At 42.5% G+C, this 21,242-nt stretch overlaps 1 protein-coding gene across 8 annotated transcripts in view; it reads right to left on the reverse strand.

The window, feature by feature from the left end:
* Positions 1-21,242, reverse strand: part of IFT88 (intraflagellar transport 88) — a 224,533-nt gene that overhangs the window by 18,234 nt on the left and 185,057 nt on the right. For all 8 annotated transcript variants that reach the window (XM_037037259.1, XM_037037260.1, XM_037037264.1 and 5 more), the window contains one exon: positions 14,107-14,173. In XM_037037259.1, coding sequence (XP_036893154.1) covers positions 14,107-14,173 — 67 coding nt within the window. The remainder of the gene's footprint in view (positions 1-14,106; positions 14,174-21,242) is intronic.

Genomic DNA, 21,242 nt, shown 5'->3' on the forward strand with positions numbered 1-21,242 from the left:
CCCTAGTGGGCGCAGGACGCAAACCCAGTAAGGCTCACAAAGCAGCTGGATGACCGCGGACACACATATGTGCACAGATAAACCAGGCCCCCCCAAAAAAGGGGGGGCAGTGAGACAGACTGCGCAACCCAGGGCCCCAGAAACAGAAAATAAAGCCTAAAGGCACCAATGGGAAAATCTTTCCGGGGTTGAGGTGCTGGGAGAGGCTCCCAACCTCACAGGGGAGTGAGTTCGTTGGGGAGACCCACAGGGTCCTAGAACGTACACAAGCCCACACACCTGGGAACCAGCACCAGAAGGGCCCAATTTGGTTTTAGAAAGCAGCAGAAGGAACCTGAATCCGAGAGAGAGGGGAACAAGCGCCATCACTCCTCTGACCCTGCCCCTACATACAGCATCACAACCCAGCCACTGGGTTGCCCGGCCCTGGTGAACACCTGGGCTCCGCCCCTCATACGTAACAGGTGCTACCAGACCAAAATATTGTGGCTCAAGAAGAGTAGCTCAAAGCCCCAGAGCCAATACTTATAAGCAACAAAGAGACAGCCAACCTATCAGATGCACAGTTCAAAACACTGGTGATCAGGATGCTCACAGAACTGGTTGATTTTAGTCGCAAATTAGATGGAAAAATGAAGGCTTCACTAAATGAAATGAAGCAAAATGCACAGGGAACCAATAGTGATGGGAAGGAAACCTGAGACTAAAATCAATGGAGTGGACCAGGACGAAGGAAAAAACCAACAAAACAGAAAAGAAGGAAGAAACAAGAATTTAAAAAAATGAGGAGAGGTTTAGGATCCTCCAGGACATCTTTAAAGGTTCCAACATCCAAATTATAGGGGTACCAGAAGGGGGAGAGGAAGAGCAACAAGTGGAAAACTTAAGGAGAACTTCCCCAATCTGGCAAAGGAAATAGACTTCCAGGAAATCCAGGAAGCTCAAAGAGTCCCAAACAAGTTGGACCCAAGGGGAAACATACCAAGGCACATTATAATTACATTAGCCAAAATTAAAATGAAGAAGAGAATTCTAGAAGCAGCAAGAGATAAGGGGACAGTCACCTACAAAGAAGTTCCCATCAGACTGTCAGCTGATTTATCAAAAGAGACCTTACAGGCAAGAAGGGGTTGGAAAGAAGTATTCCGACTCATGATATCCAAAGACCTACAACCAAGATTGCTTTATCCAGCAAAGCTTTCATTTAGAATGGAAGGGCAGATAAAGTCAAGTTGAAGGAGTTCATCATCACCAAGTCCTTATTATATGAAATGCTAAAGGGACTTATCTAAGAAAAAGAAGATAAAAAATGGAACAGTGAAAGGACAGCAAACTCACAGTTATTAACAACCACACCTAAAAGAAAAGCAAACTAAGAGGACAGCTAGGTCAGGAGGGGAACCATAGAAATGGAGATCACATGGAGGTTTAGCAACAGGGGAGTGGGAGGAGGAGAAGAGGGGGAGAAAGCACAGAGAATAAATAGCATAGATGGTAGGTAGAAAATAGGGAGGAGGGCAAGAATAGTATGGGAAATGTCAAAACTAAAGAACTTGTGACACATGGACATGAACTAAAGGGGGATGTGGGGGGAGGGGGTGTACAGGGTGGAGGGGAATGAAGGGGGGAGAAACAGGACAACTGTAATGGCATAATCAATAAAATATATTTAGAAAAACCATACAAAGTCTGTCCGGAAAAAGTCGTCCAGCCACTGTTAATATAAGGAGAATACTTTGCCTGACATGTAACCTGGTAGCGAAGGAGAGTGGACTGGAATGAGCATGCGTGAACAATGACAACTTCACTGTACTAGTCATTTGGGGCTGTTGATGCCATTGAGTGAGCAAGTGTGCTGTGTGCCCGTTGCATTCAAAATTACTGAGTGAGTAGAGCAACAGGTCTTCATCAAATTTTGCATTAAGAGAGCCTCAGCTAGGTTGCTCCTTGAGGGCAAGAGAGTATTTATATGACGCTATCAGGAAAGAGTCCAACTATTGTTAATATAACAAGAACAGTTCGTGCAATCAGTGTAACCTGGCAGCCAAGAAGAGTGGACTGGAATGTGCATGTGTGAACAATGATGACTTCACTGTACTAGTCAGTGGGGGTGGTAGGTATTGAATGAGAGTGTGTGTTTTGTGGACGTTGCATTAAAAAATGACTAAGGGAGTAGAGCAACAAATCTGCATCAAATTTTGCATTAAGCTTGAACATTCTTCCATGGAAACTGCTCAGATGATTCAGAAGTCTTTTGGGGATGATGCAGTGAATGCAGTGCAAACAAAAGTGTGGCACAAGAGCTTCAAACATGGTTGAGAATGTGTTGAAAGTGATCCATGTTCTGGAAAGCCTGCAGTAAGCAGAACATCTGAGAATGGTGAATGTGTACAGGCTGCAATCAACAAAGACTGGAGAACTGTGTGAGGTCCCAAGGTGCCTACTTTGAAGGGGATTGAGGTATCATTGTCCTAAGTACAATGTTTCTTGTATCTTGTGTCTTCTTCAATAAATGTGTCTATATTTTATAGCACATGAGTGATATAAAATATAGAGTGCTACATTCTGGACAGATCCCACAGGTTTTAATCTTTAATACCACCAGTGATATTTAAAAATTCTGATGACAATTGTGCTCTGTGGCACAGGAATGGAAGACTCGGTAACCACCATCAGGGCCACTGTCTGTGGTTACTTTTACCTGAAACATTTACTATAATTTCCATGATGCCACACCTCTAACACACTTTTAAAATTCAATAAGATATCTGACTTTCCTGCTTGTTTCTTATTTTATCAATTTCAGTATACCTTTTAAGTGAACATTATTTTGTTTACAAAAAATGAGAAGGAAACCACATTGTAAAATTGCTATTATTTACTTCTCTCTGGTTGCAAATAAGACTGTTTCTTGGTAGTTGCATCATGTCTCACTTTGGGGCTTACAGTAGCAACATAGCCCCCCACAGATCAGCCAAGAAGCAGGCTGTGGAAGGAGAAAAGAGCCTAATGTCATGCCATGGTGAGGCAACTATGCAGAATACAGTTAAACCCAGGATTATTTCCCCCTCAGCGTTTAGTTTATTATCAGTATTTTCTGTCATAAATAATGTGATCAATATGTGAGTCTGTGGTGTGGGCCTTCTATAGGTCTTAGGAATATTACCAAACACACTCTGCAGGGTCCCACTCACAGCTCCCACCTGCAGCATTTAACTTATAAAGAAGGCCCACTTCCTCTCCCCACTGGATCCTGGAGAACTGGCCTTCCTAATCATACAGGTGAATTACATTTCCTTAGTTATTGGTGAGGCTGCATACCTACCACCACACATAAGAGAATGGCTGACCCTCCTCATCACCTTCCTGCATCCTACACTCATCTCTCCTTAACTGTGGGAACCTGACTTGCCTCCAGTGGTGCCCTGAGACAGCTGTCATAGTTGGGAAATAGAATGGCCCTTTTTTCTTCCTCAACCAATTGATCAATACATATCTAATAATTCTTCAACTCCCTTACCACTTTCCTTAACTTAGGAAGCTTGTCATCAAATGTCCTCATCACTTTCTTATTTTTTGAAAGTGCTACCCAAAACAAAACCTAAAAAATTCTCCTATTCTTCAGAGTGTTACAAACATAGTTCCCTTCTGGTCAAGATGGCAGCATAATTAGACATGGCTCACCTACTTGCACAACCACATCAAAATTACAACTAAATTATAGAACAACCATCACTTAGAATTATCAGAAACTGAGTTGAATGGAAGTCTGAAAACTATTAAGTTTTAAAAAACCACATCCATCCAGACTGGTAGGAGGGGTGGAAACATGGAAAGGACTGGTCCCACATCCATGAGTGGTAAATAAAAATTCTGAAGGGACATCATGGGAGTGAGGAATCCCAGCTGTACACCAGGACCCCCAGTCTAGGGTTCCAGTGCCAGGGAGATAAGTCCCCAAAACTTCTAGCTGCAAAAACCAGTGAGAACTGAGTCAGTGGGAGAAACTTCTCCAGTCCCAAGCAGTTCCTCTTAAAGAACCCACACATGGACTTACTCAGACTCACTCCCTCTGAGCTCCAGCACTGGGGTAGCAGCTTGAGAGGCACCAGTGGCATATCAAGGAGGAACTGAAGTTTCTGGCACCAAGGCGAGAGCTGGGGACAGCTTTCTCCCAGACAGAAAGGTGGGCAGAGGCCACTGTCCCTTGTCTGGGCCCTCCCTGCACAGAACCACAAAACTGGCAGGAGGGTGCCATATCTGAGACTCCATCAACCTGGCTAACACTGTTTGCCCCATCTTGGAAATCCACTGTAATTCCATTCCACCTAACTTATGGGCCCAACCAAACTGTCAACCATGACTTTTCCATATTAATGGGCTAGTCTTGGCTCATGCTTCAAACTTCCTAAAACCCATCAAACAAGAAACAGCCAGCATCAGTGAGCCCCCAGCCACTGTACCTCTTGCTAAGTGGTCCGAGGCCTGGCACTAGAAGTAGCCAGCCTAGATTCACAGCTTGGGTTCATTAGGGAAATCTCCAAACCCAGCACAAGCAGCAGCCATCTCATTGCATTGTAGCTCATGTTGGGTAGCCCCAGACAGAACGAAAACCGTGGCTTATGTTGGCCTGCACCACCTGGGAAGCCCCAGAGCCTGCATACCCAGTGGACAGCCACAAATAATCTCGAAGCACTACCACTCTGCCCCTGCACAGCTGATCCTCCACGGCAGGCAAAGGTCAGTGGTCAAAGCCAGTCCTTGCAGCTGACTGGCCCGGGAAAATCATTCCCATTGACTTGCCAACAGCAATCAAGGTTTATCTACAAGAGGAGGGTCTACTCAGCCCACAGAAAGGGCACACATTGAGTATTCAGATCGAGTGATAGGGGAGGCTGTGCCACTGGACCTTATGGGACATCTAGTACACTAGGCCACAATACCAATGTTAAAAAAAAACCTACAAAGTCTGTCTGGAAAAAGTCGTCCAGCCACCGTTAATATAATGAGAATACTTTGCATGACATGTAACCTGGTAGCGAAGGAGGTGGCTTCGCTATAAATACACAATAAATACACATCTATTTGCCCATTCCCCCACACCCCCTCCCATCTGGCAACCATCAAAATTTTCTCTGTATCTGTGATTCTGTCTCTCTTCTTGTTTGCTAGGTTGTTTTTTACACTCAGTTGTTGATAGATGTGTATTTATTACCGTTTTATCAGACATAGTTTTGATCTTTTTCTTCAATAAGTCCCTTTAACATTTCATATAATAATGGTTTGGTGATGAGGAATTCCTTTAGTTTTTTCTTCTCTGGGAAGCTCTTTATGTGCCCTTCAATTCTAAATGATAGCTTTTCTGGGTAAGAGTAATCTTAATCTTGGCTATAGATCCCCACTTTTCATGACTTTAAATATGTATTGCCAATCCCTTCTAGCCTGCAGTTTCTTTTGAGAAATTAGCTGACTGTCTTATGGGAATTCCCCTGTAGGTAACTAACTGCTTTTCTCTTACTGCTTTTAAAATTCTCCCTTTATTTTTAACCTTTGCCATTTTAATTATGATGTGTCTTGGAGTGGGCCTCTTTGCATCCATCTCATTTGCGACTCTCTGTGCTCCCTGGATGTACATGTCTACTTCCTTCATCAAATTAGGGAAACTTTCTTTCATTATTTTTTCAAAAAGATTTCCAATTTCTTGCTCTTTCTCTTCTCCTTCTGGCAACCCTATGATGTGAATGTTAGAATGCTTGAAGTTGTCCCAGAGGCTAATTACACTATCCTTGTTGTGTTTTTTCTCATTTTTAAAATTTTTTTCTTCTTGTTCTGATGGATTTTTTGCTTCCTTGAGTTCCAAACCATTGATTTGATTCTCAGCATCATCCTTTATACTGTTGTTTCCCTATAAATTGTCTTTTATTACAATTAGTGTATCCTTCATTTCTGACTGGATCTTTCTTATGCTGTCGAGGTCCTCACTAAGTTCCTTGACCATCCTAAAATCAGTGTTTTGAACTCTACATCTGATAGATTGCTTATCCCCAGTTTACTAAGTTCCTTTTCTGGAATTTTTATCTGTTCTTTCATTTGGGCCATGTTTCTTTGTCTCCTCATTTTGGCAGCCTCTATGTATTAGTTTCTGTGTATTAGGTAGAGCTGCTATGACTGTTGATAGATGTGTATTTATAGCGAAGCCACCTTCTTTGCTACCAGGTTACATGTCACGCAAAGTATTCTCATTATATTAAGTGAGGGGATTAGGAAGTACAAATAGGTAGTTACAGAATAGCCATGGGGATGGAAAATACAGTATAGGAAATACAGAAATAAATAACTTATACACATGACCCATGGACATGGACAATGATATGAGGATTGCCTGAGGAAGTGGGCATTACTGGGTGGAGGTGGACAAAGGGGGAAAATTGGGACAACTGCAATAGCATAATAATAAAATATAATTAAAAAAACATAGTGCCCTTCCTCCTTCAAGTCTCTTCTTAAGTGATTCTCTTTTGGTGAACTATAAACTGTGATTCTACTCTCCATTAGACATTAAAACTTTTTTTTTTTGGTCTGTGTGTCTTTCATCCCCAGGATGATATTCAGTTCAGCATCAACTAAGATGCAGTCACTAAGGAAATGACTCTCACTCCATAAGCATGAAGGAATTTTTGTTTGTTAGAAACACAAACAAACTTCAGACAGCACATTTGAGACCTTTCTCATGAATCTACTGTCACATTTACTTCACAGCACAACTTGCCAGTGACCTACTCTTTGTCATGAGGAAGCTGATCTTCCTTTGCCCCATCTCTTTTGAGAGCTAAGTGGACATGGATCCAAAGTTGCTTCCCAGCCCTGCACCTGAGGAAGTCATGGCCTGTCAGGACACATGACACACCTGCACATAACTGCACGGGACCCTTGACTAGGGCCCAGCTGTACTCTGAGAATGTCAGCTCATGCTTATGTCATCTTAGCAGCAAGGCTCAGTTTTACTGCACCGCTCACTCCCTCCATTTGTTTCTTTGATAGTGTTACTACCAATCACAACTGGAGAAGTCAACTCTGACAGTCACTGTCACTGAGTGACTGTGGTCATGCCAGGTGGGGATCAGAAATGTCCTTTTGACCAGAGCACCACAACTATCTAATCCAAGAATACAGCTGTGCAGTGAGGCTCTCTCTCATTGAACTCTCCTTCCTAACATGATCTGCAATAGCTGAACTGAACTGATGCTGAACTGAATATCATTCTGGGGATGAAAGACACACAGACCAAAAAAAAAGTTTTAATGTCTAATGGAGAGTAGAATCAGAATTTATAGTTCACCAAAAGAGAATCACTTAAGAAGAGATTTGAACCAGACGATCACGGTTCAATTCCCAGTCAGGGTACATGCCTGGGTTGCAGGCCAGTTCCTGGCAGGGGCTAGTTCCCAGCAGGGGATGCATGAGAAGCAACCATACATTGATGTTTCTCTTCCTCTCTCCTTCCCTCCCCCCCTCTAAAGATAAATAGATAAATAAATAAAATATTTTTTTAAAAAAGAAGAGATTTGAAGGAGGAAGGGCACTGTGTTTTTTTAATTATATTTTATTATTATGCTATTGCAGTTGTCCCAGAGGCAACACTCAGAGGCAGAGGGAGCTGTGGAGGGATCAGTGAGGATGGAAGCAAAGTAGATACTTTATTTTATTTTTACTAGACTTCACATCCTAAATGCTTAACTTAGCACTTGGCATACAAAAAGGATATGGGAAGAGAAGCTGGAAGGGGATAGGTATTTCTTGAGCAACCATGATGGTCAGGAACTTGATAAATGCTTATTTGTTGATAGGAAGACAGGAAGGTACAGGGGAAACAACTGTATGTATAAACTATGCATACACATGTAGATATTTATAGATGTATGTAATACATATAATTTAAATATTTTATCACATTTAAATATATATAGTATGCATAGCTGTAAAATTTTTAGACTGGATTTCCTGTGCTTTTTGTGATTTGCATATGATGGAAATTCCAAAAGAGGTGTTGGATGAATGTTTTGATTAACTGCACCATCACTGGAATAAATGCTCTAATTTCCAAATTGGTAACTTGAAAAGTCACCACTCATTTGTAGATATAATTTCTAGTATTTTGCTAAAAACCCTCTTTTGTAAACAGTAAGACAATGGTCCATGTGCTGATACTCACCTTCATGCAGACACACATGAGCCACAGTGTTAGAGAAAACCCGAGAACAAACTCAAGCATGCATCAAGCACATGTGCACACGGACCCTCACGATACCCAGAGGTAAGCACTAGAGTCTGTGCACTGCCCACGTTCTTTGTCAAAGGAATCACCCTTGCCAGTACTTTCGTGTAAACTCAGCTTCTCCTCTCAACAACCTTACTACGTAGGTCCTATGTTCATTCCCATTTGACTGAGGAGGGAGCTGTGACAAAGAGATTAAGTAACTTGCCCAAAGTCACATAAGATGTGGTAATTTGAAAAAAGAAGTACATGGATGCTGAATGATACCAGGACTGAGGGACTAACTGCAATGATCTCCAAATAAGGGCAGCAAGCTCAGTGTTGGAGGGAAGGGGCACCTTCTGTTGACACAGTGCCTCATCATTCTGTTATTTTGTGTCTGACAATTTGGAGGTGGCTCAGCTGTAAACAGCTGAGATCATGTTAGGAAGAAGAGTTCAATGAGAGAGAGCCTCACTGCACAGCTGTATACTTGGATTAGATAGTTGTGGTGCTCTGGTCAAAAGGACATTTCTGATCCCCACCTGGCATGACCAAGAACGTTCATGGAGAGTTAGTTGGGTGCAGAGCAGAAATCAACTAAGTACAGTGTGTGGGCCCAACCTAGCCCATCCCTGTTTCTGAATGTCTAGGGAGTAAACAATGATTTATAGTGGCTGAGAAAAAAGGTAAAGATGAATAGTATTTTGTGGCACATGACATTTACACAACATTCGGAATTCAGTGTCTGAATATGAAGGTGAGGACACAGCCATGCCTGTCCACTTACATGCTGTCTCTGCTGTCTTGAATCCCAGGGGATGAGGGGACACAGCCCTTGAGCCTCATCCACCTACCACCTGGGCCTCTGAGAAAAGTGTGCTGATGCTTGACTTAGTGAGCCACTGTGCCAGAGGACAGGTGACACGTCAGGTCAGAGCAGCAGTGTGGACTAACAGACACATCACTTCAGGCTCTGACACCGAATATGCTGGTGCAACAGAGGCATCGCTAACTGTCTTCTAATAGCCCTTGTTAACAGAGTTCGGTGTGGTGCTGTCCAGCTAGGAAGCGTGGAGCAGCCTGGGTGCCCGGAACAGTTTCTCCTGAGATTTCCGCGGTGAGGTAGGTACCTACGTGGGATGGAGCTGATGGGAGTGACACTCTTGAGAAGTAGGAGCCCCCAGCCCTGGCAGTGTTTGAAGGCTTTTTTTCATCCTGCACAGACTCCTCTCTCCTCCCAGGAGATTACCTACATTCTGTTGATTTGATTCTCAGAATCTGGCTGTATTCACATAAATTTTCTATCTTCCCTCCTTAGATAGCGGTCTTTTATCCTTTCACATGCTGTGGACACTGTGACACCACTGAGGCCCAGCAAAACTACATAAAGGAATAAATATTCTAGGCAAAGAACTTCCCCACCATTGACTACAGTTGTAAAATAGAACTTGTTTTTTAAGATGAAAAATGTGTTTACAATGTACTTTATAAAAGACGTTCTTCAAAAAGTTGAACTTGAAGTGAATTTCTGTTCACTGAGTCATAGTATCCTATAATTTTCATTATAAAATTATTTTGGTATATAACTGAGATACATTTTTGCAGGAAAAGTTCACCGCCAAGACATAATAAAAATTAAACTGAAAATGCAGCAAAACATTAAGTTTCACGTGGAGTAAACAAAAGACAATTTTGAAATGTAAATTTAACAGCACAGCACGGAAAGCGAGTCACGAATGCCAGCATCACGCTGAAGGACTGATGCGATATGGAAGGCTCTGTGTCTTGAGGACAGGAACACGTGAGAAGCAGAGGTGGTCTGAGGTTTCCTGGCCTCTGAACGCAGCTAGAATGCCACCCAAGAGCTCAGTCCCTGCTCTCATCCACTGTGTCCGTATGGGCTGAGTACATGCTCACTACTGAGACTATAAACTTCAAGGACACAGCTCTCCTTATAGGAGCTGACTCAGCATTTCTTCTGAACCGAGTGATGTTTGGGACTGAGGTGCTAAAACCTTAACCCAAAATTGTGCATTTAAAATGGAAATATATCATTACTTCAAGTAGTTAAAACAAATTCATTTCATTTCAGTTCATTGTATTTTGAAAGCAAACTGACGTGCTGACAATCCTGGAATAGATATTCGAAATTCTACATCAGGCAGTACTACACTTCAGTGCAATTTGTATCAAATAATAATCATAACAGCCTCACTTATTCAGCACCAGTGCACGCCCAGTGCAGTGCAGCCCTCTGTGGGTTGTGCGTGTAGTGCTCACACCAGCTCGGCTGTGACAGATTCAGGACAAGAGGCGGAGGTTGGATCGATAGACTGCCAAACACCGTGGTTTGAAATTTGGTGATATATAGATACTTTATCACATTGAATCTCACTGAAGACACAGCAGTGGTTCTTAAAGCGTGGTCCCAGGGCAAGCTGGGACCTTGTCAGAAATGCAGATTCCTGGCCCATCACAGACTGACTGACTGACTCAGAAGCTCCCACTGAAGAGGGAAGAAGCTGATGTTTACTGAGAAAATTAAAAGCAAAAATCAGACTGCCAGAAGAATAGTCTAATCCACAAAAATAGAACAATTTCCAAGGACCCTTGAGCATATTAGAAATAGCTATTTTATAATATATAAACAAATAACGATGATGCATTTTAGTTCCCGTGGTCCTCTGTCCCAGCCAATGCTCTAGAAGTCAAGTTGCAGGCACTGCCATTAAATTATTATACTTAAATTAGCTTATGGCTGGCCTCATTTCAATTCACACAATTGAACTGTGCATCTAATCCAGGCTGAAGGGCCAAATACGTCCATGTTAAGCTAGAAATGCGTATGTGAAGGTTTCACAGATTAGAGGTCAGAGATGGGTGAGATTGGGGCTCCCTTTATGTAGAGATTTGTCCTGGGAATTCCTGAATGACAAGTGGATAAGGGACAGCCTTGCAGAGTGACTGGTGCTGGTGTAGAGTGTGGGTGCATTCAGTGTGCTGTGGGGTGCTGGGGGCAGAAGGGGAAAGAGGAGACAGGAAGAGCGAGGGCCACAGCATGGTGTACTCAGACTTTGAAGCCAGAGACAGCCTTACCCTGGGCCTGTGCTGAGAACTAGAGAAAAGAGGCAGAAAACATGATTCCTGTCATCAAAAAGGCCTCCACCTTGGGCTTCAGGATAAAGGGAAGAAATAAGGAACAGAGAGGCCAATGGCAGGGAAAGCAGGCAAGTCTCCTGGGAAGGAACTGTTTAGAGCCTTCAACTTGGACCAAGAGCGTGGGAACATGAAACCCAGATTATAAAAACACGTCCACGCCAGTTTCCACTCCCTAATGCCCTGGGGTGAGAAAGGACTTATTTGTGCTGAATGGAAGTGGACTAGACGAAGGGAGGAAAACTCACTAAGAGCAAGCAGCAGCGGGGAGCCCAGACGAGGAGATGACTTCCTAAAGAGGCCTCTCTGCACATGGAGTCAGATCAGGCAGCTCCTTCTCCTGACACGTCAGCCTTGGTTTCACCAACCAGACTTTGCTCTGAGGTACAGCACAGTCCCAGAAGTATTAGGAAAAGGGTGTCCTAGGAAGGCTGAACAGCACTTCATGTCAGAGGACCTGTTACCTTGGTGGCCCCTGAGGTGTACCTTGACCTTTCTGATGTTTCCGAGAGGCAGGACATTGGAGTTGGCCTGAGGATAAGTTCTTGGGGCTTTGGTTAAACCTCAACATACTCAACTGTTCTGGGCTTGCCCTGGCATCCCGTTAGGAGGTCGTGATGTTCCTGAAGCAAATTTTCAAAGTGAATACATCAGGGTTAACACTGGGCACATTTCATGAGGTACCAAGGAAGGCTGTTGCTATTTAGGGAGAAACTGCGTGGTGACTCCGAACTTAAGATTTTTAGAGGAAATACAGAATCCTTAGAGGATGAATCTGGTCCCAGAATTTTAGTAAATAATGAATACTTCCTTAGGGGTTACTCAAAACAACTATTCTCTAGTGGGATACTCAATTTCAAAAGAGCTCACATCAGGGATGACTGCTTCCAAAGAGCACAGGCGCCCCAGCAGCAGCACCTTTCCAGGGCTTCGCTAGCGGGTCCACCGACATCTCGGACAGCCAGTGCATTTTGGGCACATATAGGTCCATGATCCCTCATCCACAATTCCAGATGGAGAGATCTGAAAGCCATGTGTTCAGGTGGCAGTATGGAAACTTCTTGGGCATAAAACCTAACTTGCCCCTAAGTGATTTTTAGCTATTATTTACCGTAAATGTAAATATTCATGTTTCACTAAATTATTATTTTATTCAATGATGTGCTTTCATGGGAATTCCACACTCTATGGCTAATGCACCGTATTACCTTTCTAAACTCAAAAAAAAAAAAAAAAAGCTGAATTCCACAGCATACCTGCTCCGGAGGCTTGGAGAAGGGCTGTGGGCCCGGACTGCTGTCTCAGGCTTACAGACAACTGCAGGGGCCCGTTTCTCAGACCCGGAGTGCAGTTACATCCAACCCCAGACAATCAATGGCATACGGTAAAACATGAGCGGAGGGGTGTGGCAAAACTGAGGTACAGCTGAGGGCCGGGGGCCAGTATGGGGACACTGGTATCATCATGACCAGGAGGTGGCTGGTTCCTGTTACCTGAGGGTGGCTCAGTCAGGACTAGGAGGTTCAGGGGGAGATGCTGGACTGAGCCTTGGAGAGTCAGGCTGTCTTGCTAGAACTAGAGGCACCAATGACTAACCGTCCAATGTACTTGGTGAAGCAGATCTCTGACTTCTATCAGCAGCCATTGTCCCCAGTGCAGCTACTAGTCTCGAATCTTAGAAAACACAGATCCCTGTCTCAGTTGTGGCAGGCCCCTCAGCACCAGAACCTTGTGTGTCTTTCCAGCTACATTTGACTTTTCTAGAGCACAGGGGTCACCGTTTTACTCCTCTCTGTGTCCTTGGCACTAAACACAGTGTTGGGCACCAAGGACGGATACAGTAAAGGTTGTGGATTAATGAAAGGCCCGCCTAACTAAGGGCCACTCACTCCCTGCTTGCCCATACAGATAGGTATGACAGAATGTAGCTAGTCTGGGTCCCCTATGCATGACCCTGCTAAATACGAATGTGAGAGAATGGAGCTGTGTTTATCTGTCCCATTTGGCATTTAGTTTTCTCACAGTTTCCTTAAAACCACCAAATTTCTATTAAATTTAACTTCAACTATTCCCTGAAGTAGAGGAAGAAGGTAGATTTTGTGGATGGGAAAAAGGGAAGGAAGACTTGCCAAGCCGAACTTATTAGGTGATGATGTCATGGGTGGTTACAAAGTCAAGGACTTTGGAAATGCAAACTTTAGAAATCACCAACATCCTCTAGGATTTAGGATTGCTCCAAAGGCACATGGTTGTCATTACCAAGACCAGAATGAGAACCATGTCCCTCAGGTCCTAACTGGCACTGTTTTCTACCCTGAAAGTGAGGCTAAAGACCCAGTACTGTCTGCACTCTAAGACCATCTTACTTCTCATGATACTTCCTTAAAATGTAAGTTTACAAATTTTACACAGTAAAACCTCATTAAATCTATAACAATTTATCCAACTTCAACTCATTTGTTATGTAATTAGCAGAAACAGGTACAGTTAAGAAGTAAAATCGCTAATATTTATACTCAATTTATATATCAGACTGCCTGCCTGAAAAATTAGTTAGAATAAGTGAGGTTTTACTGTGCATACAGCAAACAAGCACACAAACAGACAGATAAAGGACACTGTCGGACTGTTTTAAAATGTTTCCAGAAGCCCATGCACTAATTCGGAACTCGGAGAGGACAGGAAGGGCTCACCACAGCCAGCACCACTCTGTCTGTTGCCACGGGAACCTCCGATGCCATCTCTGCCAGACTTTATGCGCTGGAACAAGAAGAAGATGTGTTTAAAAAAATAACTGATATTCCTTCAATGTTGAATATAACTAAATACTGATTGTTAAATTAGTGTTACTATGTGACTCTGAGACTTACTTCTCCAATTTCCTGAAAGCTGGGATCAAACTGATTGTTACCTGAGTTGGTTCTACAGAAATAAAAACTACACTGTTTTGTAAGTCAGAGGTTCAAACCCCGCCTTCCAACATTCTGAGTGATCAGTCCTTGTCACACATTCAAATGGCACTTATACTTCAAAGTGCAGTGTGACCACCAGTTACACAGACATCCTAAAAACTAAATAATCTCTTAATGTGAAGTTCAGGTTTGAACAGAACTGTCAAGAAGGGGGTGGGGTGGAAGGGCAGAGAATCTACAAAAAGGCGATTTCCTGCATTGGTCCTACTCTACAATGACTGGACCTAAACCATTACACGGGAGAAAGGGAAACAGGCTTTCAAAATTTTATTTCTACCATAAATGCACTATTAAAATCTCAGAAATGCCTAATCTGTTCAACAGAATACTTTCTTAGACACAAACTCCTCCTTAAAACAGGAAATACTGCTAAGATGTGATATCTTAAGTTTCCTTTTACATTGTATTGTTATTTGTGTTTGTCTTCAATGTTAAAATTTTTGTTTCAACACTAAAACTGTCTCAGTCACACTGCAAGATTGTTTAGATACAGTGTAGTGAACAGAAACAAGTTCTGATATTTTATGTACAATTGAATAAAAAATTTTAAAGTATACTTTATTGATTATGTAATTACAGTTGTCCCAATTTTTTTCTCCCCTTTCTCCCCCTCCTCCTGCACTGCCACTTTCACCCTCCAGCATTCCCCCCACTTTAGTTCATGTCCATGGGTCATACCTGTAAATTCTTTGGCTTCTCCATTTCCCATACTATTCTTGCCCTCCTCCCCATCTATTTTGTACCTACCATTTATGCTACTCATTTTCTGTACCTTTCCCCCCTTTCTCCTCCTTCCCCTCCCTGCTGATAATCCTCCATGTGATCTCCATTTCTGTGGTTCCGTTCCTGTTCTAGTGGTTTGCTTAATTTGATTTTTTTTTTTAGGTTCAGTTGTTGATAGTTGTGAGATTGTTGCCATTTTACTGTTCATACTTTTCATCATCTTTTTTTCTTAGATAAGACCCTCTGACATTTCATACAATAAGGGCTTGGTGATGATGAACTCCTTGACTTTGACCTTACCTGAGAAGCACTTTATCTGTCCTTCCATTCTAAATGAAAGCTTTGCTGGATAGAGCAATCTTGGATGTAGGTCTTCGGATTTCATGACTTGGAATACTTCTTTCCAGCCCCTTCTTGCCTGTAAGGTCTCTTTTGAGAAATCAGCTGACAGTCTGATGGGAACTCCTTTGTAGGTGGCTGTCCCCTTAATCTCTTGCTGCTTCTAGGATTCTCTCCTTCATTTTCATCTTGGCTAATGTAATTATGATGTGCCTTGGTGTGTTCTTTCTTGGGTCCAATTTCTTTGGGACTCTCTGGGTTTCCTGGATTTCCTAGAAGTCTATTTCCTTCACCAGATTGAGAAAATTTGCCTTCGTTATTTTTTCAAGTAAGTTTTCAACATCTTGCTCTTCCTCTTCTTTTTCCAGCAATCCCATGATTCGGATGTTAGAATGCTTAAAGTTGTCCTAGAGGTTCCTAAGCCTCTCCTCATTTTTTTTGCATTCTTGTTTCTTCATTCTGTTCTCATTGAATGTTTATTTTTTCCTTCTGCTCCAAATCATTTACCTGAATCCCAGTTTCCTTCTCTTCACTGTTGGTTCCCTGTATATTTTCCTTTATTTCATTTTGTGTAGCCTTCACTTTTTCCTTCAGTTTGGGACCAAGCTCAATCAACTCTGCAAGCATCCTGATTACCAGTGTTTTTAACTCTGCATCAGACAGCCTGTCTTTCTCCTATTCACTTAGTTCTGTTTCTGAAGTTTTGATCTGTTTTTTTTTCATTTGGGCCATATTTCTTTGACTCCAGGCACCTGTTACCCAGTAAGGGGCAGAGCCTCAGGTATCTTCCAGGGCAGGGCAACCCCCTTTGCTGTGTGTGAGGGAGGGGCCAGAGAGGGAACAATGCTGTTTTCTCTGCTGGCATCCCACTTCCTGTCACTTCCCTTGCTTCCCCCAATTGGATTATGCCCTTTCAGGTGCTGAATCACAGGTGGGTGGGTTTGTGTACATTCTAGGACCTTGTGGGTCTCTCCAACTAACTGTCTTGTGAGGACAGGAGTTTCTCCCACTGCCATAACTCCCACAGATTTTTTTACAGTGTGGGATTTTGAGCCTTTAGTTTCCCTGCACTGAAACCCTAGGTTTCACAGTCTGTCATGCTTCCTTCCCCTGTTGTTCTTTCAGCTTGTCTGTGAGAGAATGTGGGATTGCCTGCATGGTCTGCCGCCTCGCTTTGCCGCACGTCCTCTCTGCCCCAGCTGCCAGTCTCTGCCCCTCCTATGGTCTGGATGAATGCTTCTTCAAATTCATCTTGATTGTTGGTCTTCCATGCAAATGGTTTTCTGGCAGTTCTGGGTGTTCTTTTTTAAAAAAAATTGGTTGTTATCCTTCTTTTGGTTTTGTGAGGAAGCAAAGTGTTTCTGCCTACGCCTTCATCTTGGCCGGAACTCCCTGAGTCAAAAAATTTTAACACAGGCTGATATCTTATTTAGATCTTTAATTATAGAAACATAATTTTGTATTTATTTCAAAGGAAATTATTTATTCTCTCAGCACTGACAACTCCCCAGATATTAATAAATTACCAGTTCAGGGATGAAGTTATTGATATTATGGTCTGCTGGGAAGAAAAATATTCTCTTCAATGATAATTCAAGACTTATTTCTATAAAATGAAACATTCTCCTAAAACTTAGGATTTTAAAATATGAAAAAATGCTGAAGTTTTGTTCCATTAAAAAAAAGAAACCTCTCTTGAAACCCCACCTGTCCCCTTTTCTAAAAAAAGAAAATCTAAAAACTATGAGCAAAACAAAAACTTAAACATCTACAATCAGATTTTATTTCACAATTTGTTTTTCATTTGTCCAATTAATCATCTCCAAAGTATCTAAAAGATAGTGCAAAATAATTAAGCTCATAAAGACAAATGTATACACAGCTTGACATTTTTCTAATCGAGTGTGAGCACAGACTTTGTGTCCTACTTAACAAATGTAGAAAGGTGAGCACCTTCTGTGTCCACTGCTTTCTTTACCTGAATACCTTGCTCTGTTCCTTGCTGTGGCGGACCAAAAAAAAAAGGGGGGGGGGTTGGCAGGCACACACTAAACCTGACAAGCCCAGGGGAGGCCTTCATGGCAGCCTTACAAACTCAGAGACCTAAAGTAACCACATAGGATAGAAATTAAAACTTTCTAACTAAAGGCAGTTCATGGTGGTTAGTCATGTCCCAGGATGGTATTTTTCCCTGACAAAAGTCAGTCTTTACCTTAACTAAGCCTGTCTGTTGTCTTTTTGCAACTACAATAACATACCTTTGGAATATCAAACTAATTTCCTTCCTTCTGACCCCCTCAGACCACAACCACTGCACAAGAGCAGAGACCACAAATCCCCTCACTGTCGTTATGTTAATTGTCCTATAGCCTATGTAAAAAAGTATGTGTCTAATTAGTTTTACTTTTTATCTTATCCCAGAGAGTACTTGCTTTGCTTCTCCTACGTCCCTATTCTATCACCAATGGCTTTCACATAACCCTCTTACATCTTGTTCGATACTGATGTATAAAATAAGTGGTAAAACTGCCATTTTCTGGAGCATTTTCTCAATCTGTTGAGATTTTGCTTCCTGGAATTGTTATCAATTTGGCTCAAATAAACTCCTAAAATTTCTTATAGGTTTGAATTACTGACATTCTCATCTAGAACTGTCCAACATGTTGGCTCTAACCTATCTTTTCTTAATCAATTTCTTTACATCCTCATTTTCTCTTCCAGCTTGGAATCACCCTATTCCTGTGAATACATCTATGTCAGGACTCTCTAGTCCCTGGCCTAGCTTCTTGTCTTTTTGCTTCACTCACCAGGAAGAACCTAAAACCTGGTTGCTTCAATGACTTTCTATCCCTCCCCCAGGATGCTGAAGAAAAGCCCCTAAGCACAGTGTGGCCTCCAAGGCACCTCCTGCTCTGGCTCAGCATCCTCAAATGGCCCCCACAAGCCTGCCTCACTCTCAACAATTACCCACCCTCTGACTGCCCTCATCCCTCTGAGGCTTAGCTCCACTCTCGGCTCCCTAGGAGATTGCCCTGGTGTCCCGAGTGGGCCTCACCCAAGGTGCTCACCAGCACCCATGCACCCCATACTCATGCTCAGGCCTTGCTTCAGTCTTCTTTCACCTCTCTAGTGGGCACAGAATGTGAGTTTCTATCCTCTTGCAACTGAATGAATGTCTAGTGGCATTGAAGATCAATGAATTCCACTACGATGGACCTTGTGTACCAATAGCTACTTCAGCTGTAGCCATTATCTCATGGAGAAGTTACAGAGATGGCAATTTCAAAAGTATAACCAAACATTTATCAAAACATTGGTTTGATAAGGTTCGAAGTTCAAAGAAGTATAAACTATCAAGACTCAGTTTAAATTTCTTCTCTTACACCATCCACACTATCGAGTCTTGATCACAAGAGTTTCTGTCCTCATCTAACTTCTTCCTCAGCAGATGCCAGGCAAGCCCTTGGGGAACACAGCCTCTTCAGTGGCACCCCCACAAGGCCACAAGGTGCTAGTGCTTGGGCCCAGCACATGAGGCACTCAAGTATTCCACAGCAGGCCTGGGAACCCTGAGGAACTAAGGAAACCAGGAGAGGGGGGAGTCACAGAGCAGCTGCTAAGTCAGACGGGGAGAAAATTTCGAAGTGTCCACATGTTTATCAACATGGGGGTGATCAATCTCAGTGAGGGTGATTTTTAGCTGCATGAATGGAAAGAGGCAAAGTTAGACTGATGTGAAGGAAGATCAGAGAAAAACATCAAGTAGATAACACCATAGCTCTTCCTCTGGGAGAACAGAAAAACAGCAGTGGAACAGATCCAGATTTTGTAGGGCCTGAAGTTTATAATCTGGAAAAAGAACAAAAACTATGAAAGTAAAATAGCTCTAATAATAAAAATGTATTTATAGGGACCAAGGCCAATGGGCACCTGAAGCTGAAGCTCTGCCCTCCACAGTCAATGTTTTGGTGGCTAGTGCTGTGCCCAGGGCACACAGGGCAGACTGCTTTCTGTGGCTCTCTGGCCACTAGACCACAGAATCCTGAAGGACCCTGTCTCACAGTGATACACCTGACACATGACCAACCTCAGGTATCAGGTATATTTACTGTAGCACAAACCAGGCACAGTAAATGTTTGTTAAATATAGTCATATAGATGCTCTTATTACATGTTATGTGAAGATTTCAAATAAGAGAATCACTCATTCCATCTCCTCAGAGTTTTAACAGTTAGTAGAGTCCATGGGACATTGTACTCACTTTGGACTAGTGTGAGGCATGGCCTGCTGACAGATAAAAAAGGAAGCATTAAAATAATAACTGACAAAATGATTTTCATCATAGCATAAGTGAAATGTGAGGGAAGCAGCCACATAATGGAACACAGATGAGGAAGTGAGAGGAAAAAAGTGCTTATTGACACAGAAAGCTGTGTATGTTATTTTGAGGAGGAAATTGTGGGGTTAAAGCCAGTATTTTTGTTTTTAAAAAGTCTTATTTTAGCTGAGCAACCGTCATTGTTCCCTCTCTGACCCTGCACCCACATACAGCATCATAACCCAGTCACTGAGTTGCCCCGCCCTGGAGAACACCTAGGCTCCACCCCTCACTATGTAACAAGCAAGACCAGACCAAAACATTATGGCTCAAGCAGAAGAACAGCTCAAAGCCTCAGAGCCAATACTTCTAAGCGACAAAGAGATAGCCAACCTATCGGATGCACAGTTCAAAATACTGGTGATCAGGATGCTCACAGAACTGGTTGATTTGACTCACAAATTAGAGGAACAAATGAAGGCTAAACTAAGTGAAATGAAAGGAAATGCACAGGAAACCAATAGTGATGGAAAGGAAACTGGGACTCAAATCAATAAAGTGGACCAGGAGGAAGAAAGAAACAAACAGAAAAGAAGGAAGAAACAAGAATTCAAAAAAATGAGGAGGGGCTTAAAAACCTTCAGGATATCTTGAAATGTTCCAACATCCAAATTATAAGGGTACCAGAAGGGGGAGGGGAAGAGCAACAAGTGGAAAACTTATTTGAACAAATAATAAAGGAGAACTTCCCTAATCAGGCAAAGAAGGTAGACTTCCAGAAAGTCCAGGAAGCTCAGAAAGTCCCAAAGAAAGTGGACCCAAAGAGGAACACACCAAGGCACATCATAATTACACTAGCCAAGATGAAAATGAAGGAGAGAATTCTAGAAGCAGCAAGAGATTAAGGGGACAGCCACCTACAAAGGAGTTCCCATCAGACTGTCAGTTGATTTCTCAAAAGAGACCTTACAGGCAAGAAGTGGCTGGAAAGAAGTATTCCAAGTCATGAAATCCAAAGACCTACATCCAAGATTGCTCTATCCAGCAAAGCTTTCATTTAGAATGGAAGAGCAGATAAAGTGCTTCTCAGATAAGGTCAAGTTGAAGGAGTTTATCATTATCAAGCCCTTATTATATGAAATGTTAAAGGGATTTATCTAAGAAAAAGAAGATAAAAATATGAACAGTAAAAAGACAGCAAACTCATAGTTATTAACAACCACACCTAAAACAAAAGCAAACAACCAGAACAGGAACAGAACCACAGAAATGGAGATCATATGGAGGGTTAGCAATGGGAGTGGGAGGAGGAGAGGGGGAGAAAAGGTACAGAAAATAAGTAGCATACATGGTAGGTAAGAAATAGACAGGGGGAGGGCAAGAGTAGTGTGGGAAATGTAGAAGCTAAAGAACTTATGACACATGGACATGAACTAAAGTGGGGGAGCGTGGGTGGGAGGGGGTGTGCAGGGTGGA

Source organism: Sturnira hondurensis, unplaced genomic scaffold (genome assembly GCF_014824575.4).
Source record: "Sturnira hondurensis isolate 20B ecotype Veracruz unplaced genomic scaffold, ASM1482457v3 Scaffold0022910, whole genome shotgun sequence".
Lineage (NCBI taxonomy): Eukaryota > Metazoa > Chordata > Mammalia > Chiroptera > Phyllostomidae > Sturnira > Sturnira hondurensis.